General features: G+C 34.6%; 1 protein-coding gene across 5 annotated transcripts in view; it reads right to left on the bottom strand.

Annotated features, from left to right (window-relative positions):
* Nucleotides 1-348: 348 nt before the first annotated feature.
* The window catches only part of Osi17 (DUF1676 domain-containing protein Osi17), a 74,171-nt gene continuing 50,017 nt past the window's right edge, over nucleotides 349-24,502 (bottom strand). For 3 of the 5 annotated variants that reach the window (XM_070105450.1, XM_070105451.1, XM_070105452.1), the window contains exons 5-10: nucleotides 22,828-23,009; nucleotides 21,334-21,705; nucleotides 20,160-20,406; nucleotides 4,657-4,767; nucleotides 4,408-4,586; nucleotides 351-1,395 (exon numbers count right to left, since the gene is read on the bottom strand). In XM_070105450.1, the coding sequence (XP_069961551.1) occupies nucleotides 1,254-1,395; nucleotides 4,408-4,586; nucleotides 4,657-4,767; nucleotides 20,160-20,406; nucleotides 21,334-21,705; nucleotides 22,828-23,009 (1,233 nt within the window). In that variant the 3' untranslated portion in view covers nucleotides 351-1,253. Of the gene's footprint in view, nucleotides 1,396-4,407; nucleotides 4,587-4,656; nucleotides 4,768-20,159; nucleotides 20,407-21,333; nucleotides 21,706-22,827; nucleotides 23,010-24,502 lie in introns of all 5 variants that reach the window. The other 2 variants (XM_070105453.1, XM_070105454.1) reach the window with 2 other exon arrangements.

Genomic DNA, 24,502 nt, shown 5'->3' with positions numbered 1-24,502 from the left:
AAAATCGATGATTTTAATCTATTAGGCGAAGGTCGCTATAAAATAGGTTTGTTTTGTCACTAGACCTTATAGGTACCTATCGATTAGTGACGAAGATACCTGATTTCCTGGAAAGAGCTAAGCAAGTTTGTTTTTTTAACTAACGGAATATATTATAATAAAAATTGGTGGTTTACAGTGGAACCCCCCTATAATTTCAAAATCTAGCCAAATTGGTATTATCAAAAGAAATACTCCATGAATTAAAATAAATATTTGTCTGAAGCTTTTAATTTTATTTGAATAATTACATACTTACATATTTGTAATTTAGGACTTTAGATAAATATTATAGCTAAATAAAATAAAATACATGTCTTTATAAACTAACAAATGGAAAATAAATAATTCATCGACTGAAATATGTATATTTAAATACATATACAATTTACTGTGTGTATTTATGATGATATCTTAACATGCTTAATTAAAATTAATGTTAACAACAGTTATAACATATGTATATTCATTTACCTTGCAATCACTTGCAAGATTAACAAATTTTTCATAATTCACAATTGACTACATTTTCTCTATACGTATGACGATAACTGACTTACTGTGGAAATCTAAACCACTTCAGAAACATTAATTTAAAAGTTTTAAAAATAAGCTCTCCTTAAAAGTTATACTACATACAAGTATACTACGGAGCTTATAATCAATGTAAACTCTAATGGTAACAAGTGACGTCATTGAAACACATAGCAAAACAGCTTTTTTAAATTTTAATCATTATAAATAGTCATTGGTGCATAATTGCAGCGATATTAAAACTAGTTTCACTAAAGAAATTAGGAAAAATATATATTTTTTTAATAAATAAATATCGAATAACATCAAAGCAAATAACGGTTAGTTCTTAAAATATTACTTGATTACTAGTTACATACAAAATAATTAAACGATCAAATAAATAAATCGACTTATGTACTAATCCTATTTACAAAAAAGCAAAGGCGAAAGTAGAAAACAAAGGAGCATTAAATTGAAAATCTATCAACTGCTCGACAACGTGGGTAAATTGCTGTACAATTTGTTTTTGCTGGTGACTTATTGGTTGTGCCTACGAAGCTAGCTGCGTTTAGCTGCTAGTCAAATTTATTGTTTTGGCATTTTTGCGCCTAAAACGCTGCGCTTTGTAGCTTTCACTTTAGTACTCGCACGTATCGATTTTGTGTCATTCGCATTTTCGCGTCGCCGCCAGACGTAGCTCATTCCGTATTAATGTTGCACTGTGGATACAGGCGTAGGCAGTCTCTTTGATCCTGTCCATCACGAGCGGCTTGTATGAAACGGTAAAAGCGCACAACGGCACCGTTCGAGTTCGACACGGGTTGCAATTCACTTGTGTCGCTGCGTAAATTCAATTGTCAGCATTTTGTATAGTTGTTGTTGATGAGTGCGTGTAAAGACATATAAATGATAGACAATACTGATTAATGATGGGATGGAATTTTGGATTTTTAACTTTGATTAGATATTTTATAAATTTTGTTGGAAATAGTCTTCATAATACTTTTGTTATTAATAATAGTTTAAAAAATAAAACGGAAACTCAATAAAGGACTTTTAATAAAATTATTAAAAATCCTTTAAACTAATTTATATGTGCTTGTAATGTTACCTAGTTTTACCACTGCTTAAATAGTCGGCCAAAATGTCGCGGTATTGATGCTGTTTTGATATGGCTAATGATCGGAATATTTGACTAATTTTGATACATATTATGAGTTAAAATCGTAATAAAGCTATAAAAAAAATCTGATTCCAACCATGAATGATAGATTGGGTTATGATACGTAATGAAGCAAAGAATGAGAAAAGGTAACTTAAAAAACTCAAAAATGTTCATAGTAAAACCGTTCAATTTAAGTTTTACTTCTCCGTCACTTGCCAACCACGTGTAGGTAAATTCTTTGTTTACTCTTTGACGCAGTGGCTTCGCACGTGAGCTGAATAATTGAGTCACTTACTTACATAAGTATGTATGGCTCGAAAGTTAGTATACTTGGTGCTTTTAGGCTTTTGAGCTCTAATAAAGCGACAGATGTTCTTAAGCTCGTACGTGCTTCACAAAGAGCATGTGTAGATTTTTAAGTAGCTGGGGAACTCTCTCCATAAAATTTAGATGAAGTCTGGCAGTACAAAGAGAATGTAGTTACATATTTTTCTCAACATGTAAGGAGATTATTTCATTGTCTTCACATAAATAATGATTTCAGGCACAATAAAAATGCGTGCTTTTTATACCCTGAACGAAGTTTGTAACACCCGGAAGGAAATGTCGGAGACCCTATAAAATGTATACATAAATGTTCAGCATGATATCCTGATTGATTTAGCCATGCCCGTCTGTCTGTCTGTCTGTATATATATATGTATACAAACTAGTCCCTCAGATTTGAAGCTATCGATATGAAATTGCTCATTTGTCGGAACGGCCGATATCGGACCACTATAGCATATAGCCATCATACAAAATGAACGATCGGAATCAAGTGATTGTATGGAAAACTCTTTCATTTAATGAGATGCCTTCACGAAATTTGGCATGGATTATTATTTAAGACAATAATGCAATCTCCGAAGAAATTGTATAGATCAGTCATCCGATATCATATAGCTGCCATATTAACTGAACGATCGGAATAAACTGTTTGGATGGGGAGGTATCTTCACGAAATTAGATCGGAATCAATATCTTGTAAGGAACCTTTGTATTTGTGAAAGGTATTATAGCTTTGGTACAATCAAAGATAGTGTTTTTTCTTGTTTTAATATGAAGTATTTTGAATACTTGGATCTACTACGATTATACTTATCAAAGTATAGATCGAGCGCAATTAAGCGTTCTACAAATTTTTCGATTCCATTGTTTAAGGCAAAAGCCATATTTGCTTTCAAATACCTCGCCTTCGTCGATTATATCATCATCGTTGATAAATATTTTACCATCCAGCTCTTGAGAACTGAGGATATGAAAATGTGATTGTGGCAGGTCGAGAGAATATGAGGGATGCGGAAGAAATTTAAAGCAATTTTACCATGAATTTCATTGCTTTGAGACACGACGTGCACAAAGCTTTCACATATTCAAATATCGATGAACGATTTGTTCAAAACGCCGCTTTATTATTTTTTAAGTGTAGGCTACATGTATTGGACACGGATCTTGTTTATAAATTCCTTTGAAGACACCAAAATACCATGTCTCATGAACCAAGTGTCCGACAGCTGTAAAATGTGTCCTTACTTTGTCCTAAGTTAGGTCTAGCGGCACCTTCTCATGGAAATACTATGCACTTTATAACCTGATAGAAGTTTATTTATATATTCAACACTTCATTGCTTCCGATGACTTACGAATCAGTGCTAAATGTCAATGGCCAAAAAAGCAGATTTTTCTCCATGAGTTATAATGATTATTTACTGTTTGGGATGGGTACAACCAAAATATTGGTTTTTAGTAGTAAGTCGTCCTAAAGTATATTTGTAACTAAAATTTAGTTTCCCATGGAAGTATTACACTTTACTCTGTTCGAACGGACAGTTTGACAGCAAAAAAATATAAATAACCTATTATTGTCCTGCACATGACATAAAATATATTTTTACATTTCCGTCACTATTTTTGCTTTGAATTGGAAATTATTGGAGCAAATATATCAGATATGTCTCCAGGCGTTTACGAGTAAATGTATTTACTTATTATTTTCATTAAAATGTTTACATGAATGAGCGAGATATGTACGTATATGTACATTTATCTAGTACATTCGCTTAAGTGCCGTTTTGCGATTCGCTCATTTTGACAAATGATGACAAAAGGTGACAAACTTGCTCTAATTTTTCCGACAGCTTTAAGCTTCGATGGATTTTATTATTCGCATGTACAACTCTTTTAGTGCAGCCGATACACATTTACCATATATGGCATACACCTACTTATATTACCTAAAGGTGAGGCACTGAGTTGCTCGTTTAATAGGTGAGAGTAACGAATTGGCATAGGCTTGGATAGCACTTGGGTTTTCAGAGTATATGTTGTATACTTCTACATATCGTGAGCTCTATCTACCTTTCCGTTGTTGCTGCTCGGTACTGTTACCGTGCCAAAATGAAAAGTGAATTTCTGTACAAGCAGTGTACCACAGTTATTAGTAACAATATTGGAACCAAATGTGAACTAAGTAGGTACCATTGATCAGTAATAATAATCTACATACACATTTATATTGAAGCAATACCGCACCTATCCAACCAACGATTATTGACGTCATGAAAAGTCAGAAGGTAAAAGTTAAATGGATTATGAAAGTGTTTGGGTGTTAATTTCATTCCAATGTCATCATTTTATTTACTTACCGACTCAGTTCCGCAGACACGAAATTACTATGCGGACTGTACCGCGTTGGATCCTTATACATGCTGCATATAAGACGCTCCTTGCAGAGATCATCTGTAACTCCGAGTTGCTCAACGATTTTATCAATTTTTAATAGAATCGGACTGTAGAAAGGATCATAATTTTTTGGCATGATTGGCTGGAATAAGTATAATACAATTTTATTGAAAATTTACTTTAACATTTTATTGGTTGACAAATGAAAATACCTGTCCATCCTGTACAAATGGCTGTTTGTCAAGTATTTGTTGTTGTTGCGATATTATACGCTGTTCTGCCTGGATTCGTAATGCTTCCTTTAGTTGTGCGGCCAATTTGGGCTAAAAGGAAAGGAAAAGACAAAAAGCGAAATTAGAATGAGAGAATTGTGGTTGCCTGTCTGTTCTTTGCAATCTGTAACTTGAGTGAAAATAGATATATCGTGATGAAACTAGGTACATATGTTACATATGTTCCTTGGAACCCAAGAGAGGTTGGTATTGCTTATGGGCTGTGTTGGATTATTGTCATACCCACAAATAGCAGTTATTCTAAAATCTATAAAATGCCATAACTAAGCCGCAAATTAAGATACTAAACTGCAATTTAGTGTAGCAAATCCTAGTAGAGAGATGCGTCTGTGGTTTGAAACTTTGTAAAAATTAGGAATGACCCCGCCCCCTAATAGGCTTAATGTACGAGTATATACTTATCACACAAACCATTAAAGCTATAAAAGGCAAGCTCGCTTAGGACAGATCTTTACAACACTTCTTCACACAGTGAAAATGGTAAAAAATCGGGTGATAACTCCGCCCATTTCCCATGTAACACTCATGTATGGTTAACTACAAAAAGCGCAATATCTCATTAAATAAATGCGATAGTAGCTTGATGTTTCATATCCTATATAGTAAGAAGGGAGTGGTTACCGAAATTGAACAGTGGGCGCGGCAGCGTCGACCTATAGGTGAAACCCTATACCTCAGGAACTACTAAACTAATTTTTAATACCAAATTTATTGCGTGACATTCTTATAATACTTCCTATATGTAACAACTTTAAATTCAAACTTAATTTTTTTATTTTATAGTTCATAAATCGAGAGCCAATGATGGTATTGGAAAAAATATTTGCAAAAATAGTGCCTTTTAGGCACTCCATCTCGCGTCTAATTGTCTAGTATTGAAATTCGGAGAAAATATGTTTATAATAATGCCACTATGTTAAAAATGGGTAAAATCGGGCCATTACTATCAAAAATGGCTACTGAATACTATACCTAGCCCCCATATACCCATTTTAAGTTTAAAACCTTCCGGTTGGCTTTAGCGATCTGCGAGGTTTCGTAATGAAACTCATAGAACATATTTTTGTGGTTAGAGTATGTCGTGGAAGGAATAAAATCGGGTCAATACTACGCCTAGCCCCTAAATACCCGTTATAAGTATTTTAAACTTTCGGTTTGCTTTATACCGTATATATCGGCTAATATAATATGTATATGTGTTGTAAACGAAGTGGCAACCGACACCGCTTTTGAAGCAAGTATACTTTGATTAAGAAAATTAGGCATTCATGTACTTCTATGCATCATTGAGAAATAATAGTCAATCATATTGGAGACATTTATATTTAACCGAAGCTATCGCCGGTTCGAAGGACGATTAAACAAGCTGAATCATAATTAATCATCCTTGATAAGTTAAGGATTTACAAAAAACCGATACACAAATGTACATACTTAGTTAACATGATACGATGGTATAAAAATTGAAGATAGTCCCACATACAAGTAGAATAGACAAAACGAAGACGAAGTCATTCACTTCTGGAGACAGCTGCGACAGATAATGAATTAAGCCATATAAATCACTAAAATTATTTATATACTCACATATGTATAAGTATAATGTAATAAAGAGAGTGATTTCTGAGGCGATGACGATGAAGGTGCCGAAAAACAAGCGGATGCGGTGCCGAGTTTTAATGCGAATACAAATGACGACGCGCTTCTGCACAGCTGAGTGGCACACGCGTGACGTGCGGTGCAGCATGGCTGCTTGCAACGGTTATTTGCTGTTACCCCAGCAGCTACTGACATCGGCACTGAGCATTGTGCACCGCTATACGGTAAGCGTCGCTTTGAAACCGGCAGCCGGCATGTTTGCCTTCACACTGTGACACACTTTCGCTAAGTGCTTGACGCTCGACCATGGCAATTGCTGATATTGTTGTTGCGTTTGGCGCAGCGCTAATGCCGAGTGACAAGAAAAGCACATGCAATATTAAGGCAGGCTAGATAAAACCCGTTCATATACGCATGCGTTAAGCCCCAAGTGCAGTTGGAAATTGCTGTCATCCTCAGTGACACCGAGTGCGCTGGAATGAGTTGTGATAAACACAAGTACAAGCAACAAAAGCAAAAAGACAACCAACAGCAGTGATAAAATGTTGCAAGAAGAGTGTCTGCTGCAAACTGCTGGTTGGCAATGGATAATTACACATCGCACTGTAATTGTTGCAAGCAATTGTTGTTGCTCCTTTCTTCGTGGCTGTTGACACGCATGCGCAGGCCACTGAACGCAGACACGGCGACGGAAAACATTTAAAACGCCACTCAAGGGCTCATTTGCGAAGCCAAATACATTCCCATGCACACAATTGCATATAAACGAGGTGTGTTCAAAAAATAAATCCAATTGTCAAATATTTTTTTATACTCCCGCAACGTGTTGCAACAGAAAATATAAAAGTTTTGTTCATCGTTAACTTAACCTAACCGTTGTTTAAGATATAGGTATATAAGTATAACGATCAGGAAGACGAGACGAGTTGAAGTTCCGAGTGACTGTCTGTCCGTGCATGCGATAACTTGAGTAAAAACTAAAATATCTTAATGAAGCTTCGTACACGTGTTCCTTGGCGGACGCAAAACGCTATTAAACGAAAATAATACTATATACTATACTATAGAATGCCATAACTAAGCGCTAAATTAAGATACAAAGTTGTTATTTTGTACAGGAGATCACCGAAGCAAGCGCCACCTGTGGGTTACACATTTTAAAAATTGGACGTGGCCTCGTCCCGTAAATGGTTTAATGCACATCTCTCCCAAACTGGGAAAGCTAACTCAGCCAAACTTGCTGAGAAGAAGTCCTTTTATCGCTTTTTCATACCCTGTGAAATCCTCATATAATGGTTATGTTGAAAACTTAAAGTGCGAAACGCACTGAATAAATGCGCTTCCAGCATTACATTTCGCAACTTAGATTGTATAGAAAGGCTTTATAGGAGCTATATGAAAATTGGACAAGGACAGGAACTACTTTACTAATTTCCACCAAATTTGGTACATATGATTATTTTGATATTCATATTTTACTGTGCGAAAATGGACAAAATCACAACCACGTCTACTTCCATATAATACAACTTTAAATTACATCTCATTCCTTCACTTTCCTGTATACAAAAGAAGCCCAAATTAATATATTGGGTTACGACGATAAATCAGATTGGAAACTTGCCATAGCCCCCATATAACTAATATCAGCATTTTCAAACATCCGGTTGACTTTACATATATATTGTTGATGGCATGTGAGGTATCTTAATGAATTCAAAGAGCACCTTTTTCTGTTAATAATGTGTAGTAATGAAAAAAATAGATAAAATCGGATCAATACTTCACCTATCTGCCATATATAATACTTAATTATAGATTTTCAAACTTCCGGTTGATCTTACACCGTATATATCGGTCAATATGTAAGATAGCAAAATTAACCGAACTTATAATATTGGATATAAGTACTTAAGGTTTAATGCTTAAATTATATCATACAACATACATACAGGGCGGCTCAGGAATCGTGCTACAGAAACAATCCGTAATAACCTTTTTCCTGTGTGAGTAATCGACTTACTTTTTCCTTATTTGGCAGGTTATTATTTAAATTTTTTAAAAATGAATGCTTGGAATACCGAAAAGAGGGTTTGGATAGTGCAGCGGTACCATGCTTTGCAGTTCATCGTTTTCGTACAAAAGGAATTCAGACGGGATTTTGGCGGCACTCCCCCGAATAGATAAACCATTATGAGGTTGGTAAACATGTTTGCCGAATCTGAAAGGCCGCACCATCGAGTTCCGTATGTCCGTGTTCAAGAAACAATCGCGGATGTTGCGTCGTCAATTCAGGCAGCTTCAAGAGTTTCGACTCGCAACTCCAGGTTGCGGTCATTACAACGGATAATTCATGATGACTTAAACCTGTTTCAGTAAAAAAATCAAATAACAAGCCGGTTAAACCGTCTGACTGCCTATTCGCCTGACATTTTGCCAAAAATGAATTGAAATGGCCGAACAAGAAAATAACTTGATAAATTGCCTGTTTATGTCTGATGAGGACCATTTTAATCTAAACAGAAATGGAAACAAGCAAAATTGGCGTATATGGAGTGAATCAAATACCATACTTCTTCGGTAACTGTCAATGGGCTCTGTTATTTAAAGATGTTGAATAAAATTTTTTACTCAGAACTGCGCCGAAGTCGTTTCTCTTTTAATTAATATCAAGAAACTCAACTTTCTGCTAGCCCCCAAGGTCACCTGATCTGACTGCACCAGACTGTTTTTTAAGGCGTCATGTCAATCAAGAGGTGTACAAAACAAAACCCACAAATCTGACTGAATTGAAGCAGTCCAATTAATCGATAATTTGGGCAATCCCGACTTTAACCTTTCAGGCCGTAATGAATAATTTCTAAATTAGGTGTCGCATAAGCGTGGCTGAACATGGAGGTCATTAACGGTTAATAATTTTTAAAGATGATTAATTACAAGTATATAAAATAATATAAAATTTGCTATACAATAAAGAAACATAAATGTAGTGCATTGATAAAAATAAATAAAAAAATTATTACGGTTCGTTTTTGTAGCACGATTCGTGAGCCACCCTGTACATAATAAATTCCCTTATTCTAACAAACCTTATTATGTTAATGGTTTAGCGCTGAACATGAATGGAGTTGATCTAGACTTGGTCTTAATCTCATACCCCAAATAACATCAATTACGCTCTTCTGATTGACGTTTTGCACATCAACTCATTATATTAAATTTAGCCTATTCCGTAACGTTTATGTTGGATACTTGTATATCTCATTTGAAGATGATTTTAATGTAGTTTAGCTGATTCGACGTAAACTATAATAATAAAACAAAATATGTCTATGACCTATAACATACTTTAATAAAATACCAAATTTGATGGTACAATATACATAGTTCATTCACGAATTCGTCGAATAATTAATTACAATCATTATCTTTTAATATAAAGTTTGGCAACACCTGAAGGTATTTTCTCACCATTGTTCTCTTTAAATGGCGAGAGTATTAAATGTTCGGTTACACCCGAACTTAGTCTTTCTTACTTGTTTTATTATGCCCATAGAGTACGACATAATTTTCAGCTGTATTCGTTGCTTATTTTATCGTTCGTTTGTAAAATGGAATGCTCAGGAAACACTAAATGAAGTCAAATGCAGAATTACTGAAACGTATTACGTGACGAAACATGGGTTTACGGATATGACGTTGAAACTAAGGCTCAATCGTTTCCTCAACAAGACCGAAAAAAGCAAATCGCCAAGCTAATAGAAACACGTCTAACCTTAGCGGCTGCTACAGGCAAAGTAAGCAATGAACGTGAAAATGAATGAATGAAAAAGTTTTCCAGTAGCACTTGATTCCGACCGTTCAGTCTGAATGGCAGCTATATGCTTTAGGTATCCGATCTGAAAAAATTCTTCTGAAATTGCATTATTGCTTTAGTTAATACCTCATGCCGAATTTTGTTAGGATATTTCGTCAAATGGAAAAGCTTTCCATACAATTACTTGATTCCGATCGTTCTGTTTGTATGGTAGCTATATATGCTATAGCGGTCCGATATCGGGGGTTCCAACAGCTTCTTGGGGAGACAAGGACGTGTGCAAAATTTCTGATCGATATCTCAAAAACTGAAGGACTAGTTTACGTATATACAAACAGACGGACAGTCTAAATGGACTCAGCTTGACACGCTGACCATTTAGGTATATATTATATTTCATAGAACCTCAGATGTTTCCTTTTGGATGTTACAACCATCGTGGGAAGCTTAATATACCTCGTTCAGGGTATAAAAAATTTACAGTTGAACTCTAAAAACCAACGAAATGTAAAAATTTCCGTAATTTTTTGAACACACCTCGTATTTCCATGTGTATGTACATATGTGTGTATATGTATCAAATTACTAAAACACGTGCTATTTATCTTTTAATCATGCTCTAATTTGACCATTATCTTGCTACTACAAATACTGTATGTATGAGTATTTTTTTGCTTACTAAAAGTCATTAATTGTGTTTAAGATAAGTAAGTTCCTATACATACGTACATATAACCTTATTTATGACTGCGGCTAATGAAGGCATTTGTGCAATTTTTAAATTGTTTATTATACCCACAGCTCAAGTGATTAATATGAAAAATGGCGTACACCTCCTAAATAGAGCGGGACAAGTTAATGTAAGGCACGCCCATTGACGCTGGTGAAAAGCCCATTAAACCAGACACCTTTCCTAAAATGGCTTCTGGTCATTAACGGTTGTCGTTGTTGGATTTCTACTTTTTCGCAAAATTCTACTATATTTGCGAATGAACATTAAAGATTAATGTTTGCCTTCTCTTATTCCGCTAGTAGTTTGCCGCAATCGGAAGAATCGAAGTACTCGCAAGTTAAGAAGCGCTTGGATACCAACGAGACTGAGCACTTCTTTAGCTTGAGTTTAATGTGAATATAAATGTGATATCCCAAACATTTTCCATGGATCATAAAAAATAAACTAGGGAGACTTTGATTCAAATCCCATATTATATTATTTTATCCATTGAAGCTCAAGTAGTAGCTATTAAGCTCTGGTTATTCGGTTCTCCAATATAATTTGCGATATTACCTAAATTGGATTTTCCTTGAAAACTAAGCTTAAGATTAAGCTGCGAAGCAACTTGTTACCCAATTTCTCTGACTAGGTTTATTAATAATCAATTTGTCATAGTAAAGAAAAGCCAAAGGACATCCATCTTCTTTGCTCATGTGCCCAAAGTTTAATACTCAAATTTTAATTGTTCTTCGAAAAGTCATTGCTGCTCTCCTTGGCTTGCTGAGTTTCAATAGCGAAAAAAGTTCCGTTTCCACCTTTCAATTTTGTACTAGAACAACATTGTTCAAAGCCGAGAATAATAATAAAGATAGTTTGGTTGGTGAAAATAAGTTAGTTCATGTAATGGCTAAAATAAGTCGAATTACAGAAGTCGATCCCTGACTGGTGCAACATGTTGTGGCAATATTTAATATAAAAACTTAAGGTAAAAATTCGTAAAGTTTATGCAAACTCATCATTATAATCAGAAGTATCAGTAGTTTCGGTATCAAATCTAAATTCTTTTGTCATTTATTTAGTGTTTATTGGTACAGATATGTAATGTCTGAATTTAAATGAAAGCGGTCGAGAAAAAATAAAAAAGCTCTTATGAAGTTTCATTTCGGGTATGAATTTATCGTGTTTGAAAATAAGCAAAGAAATGGGCCAACAAATTTTATAAACGTATGTACATAGAACATATGTACATACATATACCTTTATATATTTATTGATATGACTTTTAGTGTGTTTAAATATAAAAACTTTAATAAAAAAAAAAAAAAATTAAAAAATTAAATATTTAAGCTCTTCATTAACTTACTTTTTTTTTAGATATATACATATACGTACATATGTGCTTACTTGTCGCTTAAATACTAATATTTAACATCATTCATTCAAATGTTCACATATTTAGGCCCAGATTTATGATGCGATCTAAAGCTTTATTTATGTAAGTGAAATGCAAATAGTCCCGTTAGCTGATTGCACAGTAAACAAAATATGAAAACGGTACGGAAATTACAGCCAGTAACAAGCAACCAGTCGACCATGGTGAATAAACCAAGTGTATGCAAATTTTGGTGCATAAATAGATATGCACATATAATATTTATCATATATGAATACAAGTATATACTCTATTTACACGCTAGAATATTTCAAAGTGCGCGGTGTTGAAGTGCTAAACTTACAAATTGGGGAAAATACTTTGAAATGGAAACAGCGGACAGAAATATAGCAAACAGACGGGCAACAGACAGACCATTGAAATGTAAACAACAAATCTAGATGCATAACATGGAAAAAGCATTTAAAGTAATGAAAGTGTCAATAGCTCGGAGTGAGGTGGTAGCGTGGAAGAGTGACGGAGGGCGAGGGCAGCACAATTTGGCGAACGAGCTGACGATGGGAATGCCACTATGAATTGCTGGAACTGTGTCAAGTGCAATTTAAAGTGACCACTCATGGGACAGTGTGTATGTAAGTATATACTTTCACACTTTCATAAATGTTGCACTAAAAAACCTACCTGGTTGAAAAGGCAGACAATTGGCAGGTGAAATGGACACACTATGTGAGTAATGTTGTGTAAACAGCGAAAGAAAATCATGTTGTTTATTTTTAATGAATAGAAAATAACGTAGATGTTGACAGCCTAGCTTTAAAATTCCGCTTCGTGCAACATTTTCTAATTGTATGTTCTTGTATTGAGTAAAGTGAGATCAATATACATATCTATTGTATTTATTGTAGGCAAGTTCAACGACAGGGGGGAAGATCGGTGGGGACTCCTACCAGGTCCGGAGTTCTCGAAAAGATCCGTATTTTCCAAAAAACGAAGTGAATCGTTAAAAATAGTTTTGATATGTGATTAATTCGAATATTTATGAAGGAATGTCTTCTCGTAAAGCTATTGCCGCTTTAATTTGTAAAACATTTGAAGATTGCCGTGGATAGGGCTACGATAATGGTAGTAATATGAGCGGTAAATATGAATGAGCGCAAAATCACATCCAACGTAAAAGTAAGTGTGCAGTTCTTTCTCCTTGTGGTGCGAATTTGGTTGGAGTCGATTCGGTGGAATGCTGTCTTCGAGAGATAACATTTCTTTGGTATTTTTAGTATTGTAGTAGCACACAACGTTGGGAAATTCTGAAATCCAAAATATACAACTCACTTCACTGTCTTTCTAATACAAGGTGGTCTGCCAGAATCGACGCAATTTCATGGCGTCAAGCCATTCGCGAAAAATCTTTCCGGGTTGATAAACACTTTGATTGAAGAAAGAAGAAAACTCAACCTTACGGCAGAAAACTCGACAATAACTGGAGGCTGACTGTTTGCATGTCAGCTATATGCTAAAGTTATCCGATATCAGTTCCGACAAATGACCAGCTTCTTCGGGAGAAAACGACGTGTGCAAATTTTCTGATCGATATTTCAAAAACTGAGGAACTAGTTTGACATATATATGTTATTGGCTCTCCGACATTTTTTTTTTTGGGTATTACAATCATTGTGGCAAATTTAATATATCCTGTTCAGGATATACACTCGCCAGAAAAAGTCTGCGTACAGGCTTATATCTCATTTTATTTTGTTAAAAAATAACTTTTATATACTACATTTTAGGGCATAATTATATTAAGTACTTTAAAGCAATGAAACTCTGACACTATAGTTTTATAGACAAAGTGTATGTAAAGTTATATAAAAAGGAGGGCTGGCACTGTTCTGCTCCAACTTTTGCAAAGAACCTTCCAAGTGCCACCGCCAAATTGCAAAATATAAATTATTTTTGTATTTTCAAGGAAACCATACAACTTTCTGCTCTGACTGCAACTACATGCATACAAACATACATATGTATATAATTTCCGAGCTCATTAATCTTGATTTTCTTTTAGTCACATAAATAGCAGTTTGCTCTAGGACTTCCCTTATTTTTTCTTTCGTTATTTTTCTTGCATTGTGGGTATTGTTTGCTTCAAAACTATTTGTTCCACGAAATTATTGATCTATTGTTGTTGTTTTTTCGATACAATTAGGGCAAAGTTCATTCAACCTTTGTTTATTTGTTCATGACGAAGAGGATAAGCTTGAGGGAATATTTATTTTGATACAAAATTGGTTTTGAGGGTTATTTAGGGGAGAGTAAAATTGTACAAATTCGATCTTTTATTGTTTTGAAAAACTAGTTCGGTATACCCTCTTGTATATTGCAAGTTTAATTTAGTTTTATATGTTTATGTACAAAACAATTAATCGGAAAATTTAAAAAAATTCATGCCGCTGAGATCTTAATCGCTGTTTTGAAACATCGGCTGAAAATGTGAGAACTATTTTGAGTAAAGATTGAGTGAAATTTCGGTAAACTATACAGGTACCTGATGTACTATTTTGGAAAATGGTCAAACAAACAGGGGTTTTCGAAATTAATTAAGACAATTAAATTATAAAATTAAACAAGTGACGCTTTTTGCATCAATAGGCTCCGTATGTCAGTAATTACGCGCCGAATATGATCATCCAATGAGTCAATCATCTCGGGCTTATTTGCCTAGACAAGCGACTTCTCATAACCTCGCAAAAATTAGTCCATCGGTGTTAAATCGCACCATATCGAAGGCCACGCCACAGGCCCGCGACGCGATATAATGCGCTTTCTTTCAATAAATTGATTGTTTCGTTAGATGTATATATGGCATGTAGGACCGTCTTGTTGATACCAAAGGTTGACTACATCAATATCCTCTAATTAAGGCACGAAAAAGGCCTTAATCAATGCTATATAGCAATCGCCATTAACTGTAACATTATGGCCGGCATCATTTTGGGAGAAATATGGACCAATGAACCCCTCTGCCAATAGAGCACATCAAACAGTAAGGATATAACGACGTCTGAACAATGGCTTGCGGATTATCATCATTCCAAATCCGGAAATTTTGGTTATTGGGCATCCTCGTTTTGGACCCATTCACCGAACCTGCGACAGCCTTGATGGTGGAGTTGGATTTTGTAAGCACACAAACCAAGATCCTTCCGCTAAACTTTTCATAAAGTGGATGCGCACAGCTCCAATTGTTGCTCGCGATGACGGATAGACCTATTCGGATACTCAGCTCTACAGCAGCAATAATAGCGTCTTCGGTGCGCACTGTATGGTGTCGCTGAGGATGAACATTATTTACTAGAGTCAATGTAGTGCGAAACCGGTTGCTTGAATTACCGACTCTGCTGGGCGATTATGTAGACCGAATGTTGGAAACATCGCGCGATGCGTTGCGCAAATCGAACCATTATTTTGGTAAAAAATTTGCACGATGTGCAAACGTTATTTCGGAGTAAGTCTGTTCACTAAGAAATGGTAAACCAAACTGAGTATAAATCAAGTAACAGCGGTCAAAAAGACAGACTGCCCACGTCCAAAAAACACCCGTTATTAGAGAGTCAACCTAGTTAGAAACAACAAAAAACGTTAAGTTCGGTAGCACCCTTCACAAATAAAAAAGTTTCCATACAAAAACTTGATTTTGATCAGTCTGTTTATGTTGCAGATAAATAGTGGTCCGATATCAACGTTTCCGACAAATGAGCAGCTTCTTGGGGAGAAAAGGACGTGTGAAAAATTTCGATACCCCAAACTCTGAGATCTGTTCGTATATACAGATAGATGGACAGACAGACGGACATGGCTAAATCGACTCGGCTCGTCACGGGTCTTCGACGTTTCCTTCCGGGTATTACAAACTTCGTGGCAGACTTAACTTGCCCTGTTCAAGATGAGAAGTACAAAGGATCTGATTTTTCATAAAATATAATCTTTCTTATACAAATGGATTTTTAGGATGAGTTACAACAAAACGTGTCAGTAAGGCAGATCTTCAAAGTTGACTGCTAGACCTATTATAATCAATCCAATTTCCACTCCACAATACTGCATATATTGTTAAACCTGATGTTAAACAGTATCCAGTTAAAACAGCTCTAAGAAAAGGAATTGAATAAGGTCAACTTTGCGTTAAATGCAAATGCGATTTTTTACCTTTGGGCACATTGCTACCAATGAGGTGTCGGTAAACATTTTAATTTTCTATTGTCGTTAAGTAATCTCTTTTAATGAATTTTCACGCTGATTTCTAAGTTTTTATGGTCGACTTTTGAAAGCGTGTTTCCCGTTCCGTAATTTTTAAAGGAAGTTAACATTCTAAATCGTTTTACTTGTACTTGACGAAATGCGAAAGCATTTTTATACTCTCGCAACCTGTTGCTACAGAGTATAATAGTTTTGTTCACCTAACGGTTGTTTGTATCACTTAAAACTAATCGAGTTAGATAAAGGGTTATATATATATAAATGATCAGATTGAAGAGACGAGTTGAAATGCGGGTGACTGTCTGTCCGTCCGTCCGTCTGTCCGTCCGTCCGTCTGTCCGTCCGTCCGTCCGTCCGTCCGTCCGTGCAAACTCTAACTTGAGTAAAAATTGAGATATCTTTATGAAACTTGGAAGACATGTTTCTTGGTACCATGAGACGGTTGGTATTGTAGATGGGCGTAATCGGACCACTGCCACGCCCACAAAACGCCATTAATCAAAAACAAATAAATTGCCATAACTATGCTCCGCAATAAGATACATGACTGTTATTTGGTACACAGGATCACATTACGGAGCGGCATCTGCAGTTAAATTTTTTTTTTAAGTGGGCGTGGTCCCGCCTCTAATAGGTTTATTGTGCATATCTCCTAAACTGCTAATGCTATAATAACAAAATTCACTGGAAGCAAATGTTTTTAGCACTTCTATTGACGGTGTGAAAATAGTTGAAATCGGGTGGCAACTCCGCCCACTCCCCATATAACGGTACTGTTAAAAACTACTAAAAGCGCGATAAATGAAGCACTAAACACGCCAGAGACATTTAATTTTATTTCTGGGATGGTATGAGATGACTTTATAGGAACCGCGTTCAAATTAAACAGTGGGCGTGGCACAGCCCACTTTTAGGTGAAAACCCATATCTTGAGATCTACTTAACCGATTTCAACCAAATTCGGTGCATAACGTTCTTTTCATGTTTCTATGTCATAATGCGAAAATCAGGCAACAATGACTGTATCGGGATAAAACTTTGCGTGAATAATACGATTAAAGTATGCCACCTTGTGGCCAAAAATTGTCTAAGTCGAACCAAAACTGTTTAAGCCCCTAAGTACTAAATATGTGGACCCCAGTGCCTATAGTTGACCTTCTACCGAAAATATCAGTCATTCCACAAAGAAATCTCAAACGAGTATACTATTTGACTTTGCGAGAGTATAAAATGTTCGGTTACATCCGAACTTAGCCCTTCCTTACTTGTTTTATTTACCTTTTTTTAGCGTATATTATAAAATGTAAGTAAATAAGAGAAAATTCTAAGTTAGTTTTAAACTATTACGGACATACTTTGGAAAGCTTAACTCTAGGGTCCAATACTTTAAATTATAAAAAAAACACTGTCTATAATTTAACTTATCCGTTATATGCCAGATATATGTATGTGTAGTTGTCTGATCTTACCGATGTATGTATAAAAATGTATATAGACAATTTGTATCCATTAATCTGAGATCTTCGAAGCGAATTGTTCACCACACAAATGAACTGTCGCAGTAACCATATATTAATGCGAAAAACCTTTTGTTCCTAAAGTCTAGGTATTTCGATTTTTGTGCGGCAAATACTTCGAATATTTCAAGTCTTCATTTGCCTTGGTGGAGGGAAGAAAATTTAGGTATACCATTCATAAATCTAAACTTGTCTGCCTGGAAGCTTATGCTGATTGCGTTGGGGCTAAATATGCTGTTCGCTCGCATGCAAGTAAACGTAACGGCATAGAGAAATTTACCAATTTATTTTTTGTTTAACTGAAAACTTGTAATATAGAAGCCATTTTTGTCTAGCCTAGATGGGCCTTTTCTAATATTATATTATGAAACAGTAACAATTTGGTGGATAGATATACTACACAAGTATAGTATTTAGTTTCTATAAATAGGTAGGAAACAGGATTATATTCAAAAAAGTAAGAAAGGGTTAAGTTCGGGTGTAGATTAGATTAGATTAGAGGTATGCACCGCGACCTATGGTCTATTGTGCCCTCCAAGTTCGGGTGTAACATTTCATACTCTTGCAACTTGAAAGGACCAAAGCCGGCTTGTTAGAATAACGAAAATCATTATGTGTAATATATTGTCAGACATTTTCAGCAATTAAAACATAGTATATTCAGTATTATATGTTCAGTTAATTTTGATAAGATATCTTACATATTACAAACATATACAATACAAGTATAAGGCCAACCGGAAGTTTGAAAATCTTTTATTGAGTATATGGGGGATAGGTGTAGTAGGCTATTCTCCTTGAGTTACCTCACATACTGTCACTAATATATTTTATAAGGCGTCTAGGGCAAAATTTTATATACTTTAAGCACAAGGATACATTAGTATTAGAATAACATGCTATTTCAATTTCATTAAGAGAGCTCACATATACCGATATTTGCGGTATACATCCAACCGGAAGTTCATTTTTCTATTAGGTATATAGGGATTAAGGGAATTATTAATTCGAATCCACCCATTTTTGGCATACAGGCATACTATTATCACGAAAGAATTTGCCGAATTGAATAACTAGTTGTAGCCCGATTTTGATGATTTTTGGTCATCAAGTGTCATTTTACATAGGCACTATTCGTGCAAAGTTTTATCCCGTTATATTTATTGGTGCTTGATTTGTGTTCTGGAAAGTGAAAGAATCAGATGGAATTTAAAATTGTGTTATATGAAAGTAGGCGTGGGTTTAGTCCAATTTTACCAATTTTTATACTGTAAAATAAAAATATCAGAATAATGTTACGTACCGAATTTGATTGAAATCGGTTGAGCTAGTCTTGATATACGAGTTTTCACCTGAATGTGGGCGGTGCCACGCCTATTGATATAGCTTGAAAGGTTTAGGAGATATATACATTAAATCTATTAGAGGGCGGGACCACCACTATTTTTGACGATTTTAAAACCCTTAGTAAAATTCGTTGAAACAAATTTTAACTTCGTATCTTAATTTGTGGCTTAGTTATAGCACTTTATACGTTTTCGATTAATGGCGTTTTGTGAGCGCCAATCAACGAGATCGTTCCCCCGATTTAAACAAGGAACACATATACCAAGTTTCGTGCCGATATCTCAATTTTTTACTCAAGTTATAGCTTGTACAGACAGAGGGACGGACAGAGACTCGTCTTGTCACCCTGATCATTTATACATATCTTTCTCGATTAGTTTTAGGTGTTACAAACAACTGTTAGGTGAACAAAACTATTATACTCTGTAGCAACATTTTGCAAGAATATAAAAATTGCATGGAGTGTCTAGCCAAATTGTGTATATGCTTCGCAAGGTTGTTGATGATGAGTGAAAAGACCTTTAGCCAAACAACAGAAATATCCTTATGACTTTTTTTTATTAGAAAAGGAACTATTTTTGTATTTGGAACAGAGATCTAACATAGGTCCTTCATAATTGCACTGCGTACCTTTAACCCTTACATCACAGCGACAATAATAAGTTAAGAAAAATGTATATGATTGATAAGAACACTGTGATTGTATCTATGAACTCTGCGTAACTAGAGAGGACCAGTTATGATCCTGATATTTTTACTTTATTCGCCTCTTGGTTTACTTACAGACAATTGTTGCTGCTGTTGTTTTAGTAATTGCTGTAACTGTTGCTGTTTAAGTTGGTCCTGTTTTTTTTGTTGTTGTGCGAGACTATTGCGTGCCGGATCGTATTGAGCAACGATATTTGCGGCTGCGGTTAATGCCGCGGCCGATGGCTGCTGCGGATGCGAAGGCGGCTGTGGTGGTTGCACATAAACTGGATTTGGCGCGGATTGTGCTTGTGCTGGAGTTTTTAATTTCGTGGCAAATAAGCTGTCGTAAATAAAAAAGTAATAAATTAAAAACGATGTAATGATTTGCAAATTTAATTCATTTTCAGAAAAGGCCACAGAGGAAAATGTCCGTGAATGAATAAAGAGGCTATGTTGAAGTAGGGGAAAAGTTTAAATACATTTTGATGGGAAAGTTTATTATGTTGCTCTTGAGATAGTGAAGGATTTTCAGTATTATTTGGTCAGTGGATATATTTAGGAGGGATGCTGTGAAGCAGGGCAGGCAATTTGGTAAATTTCGGTTTAGAAACAAATTCAAATGCAGGTATTTATTATGTTTGGTCAGATTAGTGTGTTAGTTTCAGTTTTTTTTTCGTTTTTACAGTTTTATACATGCCACTGGTTGAAGAGGTGTTTAAATTTAGGATATGCTTTGAGTCTAATGTTAATAAATAGTTTGGAAATTAACTTCGATATTATTTCAACTGATTATGATATTGAAATAAGTTTTTAATCTTGGAAAATCAGAAGTAGATAATTTGATTTTTAGTAAACTAAATAAGTCTATCAAAAGACATTAAGAAAGGGAGAGAATGAGATATTTTTTCCCGACGAAGCATCGTAGGATTAGCGAGAACTACTTTGGTGGCCAAACGTAGTATTAAATCTATCGAGATTTCATTTAAATAAAAATCAGATATGGTAAAATTTTGAAGAAATTCGTGTTAAAAAAGAAAAAAGTGAAATAAGAGGAAAGGATCAAAGAGGTAAAATAATATACATTCAGCCATTTTAGTTGAACTGTAGATGATTAACATTCTGATTAAGTAGTATCGGAACCAGTCAAGAATTGAATAATTTTAAATATTCGTTTAAATGAATTGTTAATTAGGGAAAAATTCTAAACTTATTAAGTTTTAATTTCGCTCTCATTTTTTCTACCTTAATTTGAAATAAAGCGTTTCACCTTTGTTTCAAATTATTTTCACCATTCAAAAATGGATTAAAACTGTGACTAGTGGCGTGTGGTTTCTGAAGATTATGAGTTTGTTGTTGTTTTTGTTGTGTTTTCAGTTTTAGTTGTACTAGCTGTTGTTGCTGTTGTAATTGCAATTTTTGTTGCTGTACGAGTGACGGCGGTCGATGTTGTTGTGTAGGTGGTTGTTGCTGTGTTACCGGTCGATACCTTTGTTGTTGATGTTGTTGTTGTTGAGGAATGGTAGGCTGTGTAGTGCCCAAACCCCAAACAAGTATTTCATTGGCATCCTTGTTGGCATTTGGTTTAAAATAATTAGAATTTTCGTCAACTTGTGCGGACCGATTTATATCGCCAATATAACTGCAAAATGAACATGCAACGAAAAACAAACGAAAGAGAAGAATCATGTGGTGTGTTGTAGGTGTACGCAAAAAAGAGTGTGAGAGGTTTGGTATATAAATACTCTATGTAAATAGGAACTTTTAATTTTAAGGTTATACATGGGAAATGAAGTGTTGAACGCTTGTGTAAAGTATGTGCCCAGATGGCTGTTGGTGTTTAAATATTTATGTTATTGTGTTTTGAGGACACATGCAAACTTATCATAGATTCCGAATGAAAACCTTCAAATATTGACTACCACTTAGCTCTTGGGTTGAATAATTTCTGTTCCAGCCAATTCAACTGGATTACAGAAGGTATAGCATCCAAGATGTTTCACGTTTAGTATTAATCTAGCTGAACAATTCTGAAGAAGGGGAGTAGACGATTTTACCTCTTCTTTTAGCAGATAACTTCAACAATTTTTGTTCAAAATAATTTTCAATGGATGCCCTTTGAGCAATCACTAGTTAGAACCACTACAAAAAAGGGTAAAATGAACCTTGCTGAGATCAGGTAGTTTAATAGAGATCTCGAGGTCTAGTTCTCAGTTCTCAACCTCATCTTTATAAATTCCTAAAATTCTGATAAATGGACGAAAAATATATTAAGATCGAAGCAATTATTATATAAATATATGATATATAAATTATTATAGATAAATAAGTAAAATTTGCTAATGGAAAATGGACATCTTTATATCCTAAATTAAAAAAACTTCATGACAAAAAGCAAACAATTGTAAACTATCTTTTTATATATATTTCATTCTTCTAATATATAAAGCGAAGGTAGTTAACTTTCCATATAAGAAGATTTCATTTTCATTACGAAACTTTTAAAGAAGACCCACGCGATTAGCATAAGAATGGAAAGATAAAATGTGCTTTCAAAGTTGCATTATACTTCCTGATTTAGATAGTAAACAAAAGATTTAACTCTGGTAGATAAGACGAAAGACGAAAGACTTTAAAAACTGTATGATAGCGGTTCGAGGAAAATTCATATAGAGCGTTTAGTGACAAACAATTAACAACATTTTATAATATATACAAATAAATCTTATTGAAAACGAGTATTTTTTCTGGAAATAGTACTCACTCTGAACCCAATCCTGGACCAGAATTTTCCCAATTACCCTCATTGTGTTCCAATGAGTAAGGACCATAGTTTTCGTGAATCGGCGCGCCGTGCAAATATGTGGAAGGATGGCCCTTTGGTGGATGAGTGTAAATAATTTCCGGTATTGAATGGTGTTCAGGCGCATGCCAAGCTGGAACAACCTGCAGGAAGGGCAAATAGATAATATGTAAATTTTTTTTTGAAAAAGTTGTTTACTTCAAAAGCTTCTTTGTACGTCGAAGCACCCTCAGATTTTACGTATGCCAATAAGTGTACATAAATATGCATATGGATATGTATGAATAATAATATAGATTTGAATAATTACCCTGTCGAGATAGTTGCTTATAGATTTATTGTATTTTATATAACAGTATATTCTATCATTACTAAAGTTAGCTTCTAATATATATATGCGTACTTTTATTTGTAATTATTATTCTTATAATGAATACCATTCAGATAAATTTTGCTTATTGAAAACAACATGTGAATTGTTTATCGCCTCATCCGATTACAAAAATGATTTTTTCAGCAATGATTCGTGTGACAAAATATGGTTCTTCATATGGAATAAATAGCGAGAACAATGTTGTGATTCTTAGATAATCGGTTATATTACCTAAATTCTCAAAAGGGTCTCTGATAGCGATATACACATATAATTTTAAGGGCTGTGCCTCCAGATTACTACAATGCCATTGTATTTAATAATATAACTTTTGAATATACATATTGCTATGTATATATCTACCAAATTTGTAAAGTACTTTTGTATTTAAGTGCCGTCGTCATCTTAATTTATATTTATAAATTTTTACAGGCTGTCAGATACACCTTCAACTAGACTTTTCAATAAAAATGAGAAAGTTTGGAACATTTATGACTCCCTCTGAGCTTCCTAATTTTGGGTTTGTATTGAAATTTATTGCATTTGCATATATATAGGTAAATATGTATTTTTAGTGGTTCTTATCCGGTGAGAACACTCTTCTTTAGCATTAATAGTGGCTATGTAGATTAGTAAGCATTTTCTTCCAATGAGTTGGAACTTCTCTGAGACCCTTTAATTATAGTAACCAAAACACTAATTCAAAACATATATTTTGTCTAATTTCGAAATGTAATCACTACTCTTCTAATCATGCTCTTATTTACAACTGGCTGTTATATGATTTTGTTTTAATTCTGTTTAGTTCTTTACGTCATACTGTTTATAATAGGATTGGAGCCTGAAAACCTTGATATCAGGAGAAATGAGTTAAAAAGCGCTCCGTTTTATACTCTCTCACATAGGGGTTTAAAGAGTGTAGAGCACATATATATATATATCTGAAATGTCTATCTTAATTAACTTGATATACTTTTTATCCTTGTAGAAAACCAAAAATCAGTAAGTTTTGTGCTTTCTGTTATTTTCAACAATATTGTCTAAGAACCGAGCTTAAAGAACCGGATCTAAAATATATACTAAATATGGAGTAATAATATGTATAAAATACACTCCAAAAATGTACTAATACGGATAGTGAGTTAAGGGGTGGGTTCTAAAAATCGAATTTTTCCATAAATTGCTTTCTTAACAAGTCTGGAATACAGTAGTAAAGTGAATTTTTTAAATCCGAAGTCGTTTTAAAGATACAGCAGATAAGGA

This window comes from Bactrocera oleae, chromosome 2 (assembly GCF_042242935.1).
Source record: "Bactrocera oleae isolate idBacOlea1 chromosome 2, idBacOlea1, whole genome shotgun sequence".
NCBI classification, from domain to species: domain Eukaryota; kingdom Metazoa; phylum Arthropoda; class Insecta; order Diptera; family Tephritidae; genus Bactrocera; species Bactrocera oleae.
The sequence above is the reverse complement of the archived record's forward strand: the minus strand, read 5'-3'. Positions and strand labels throughout refer to the sequence as shown.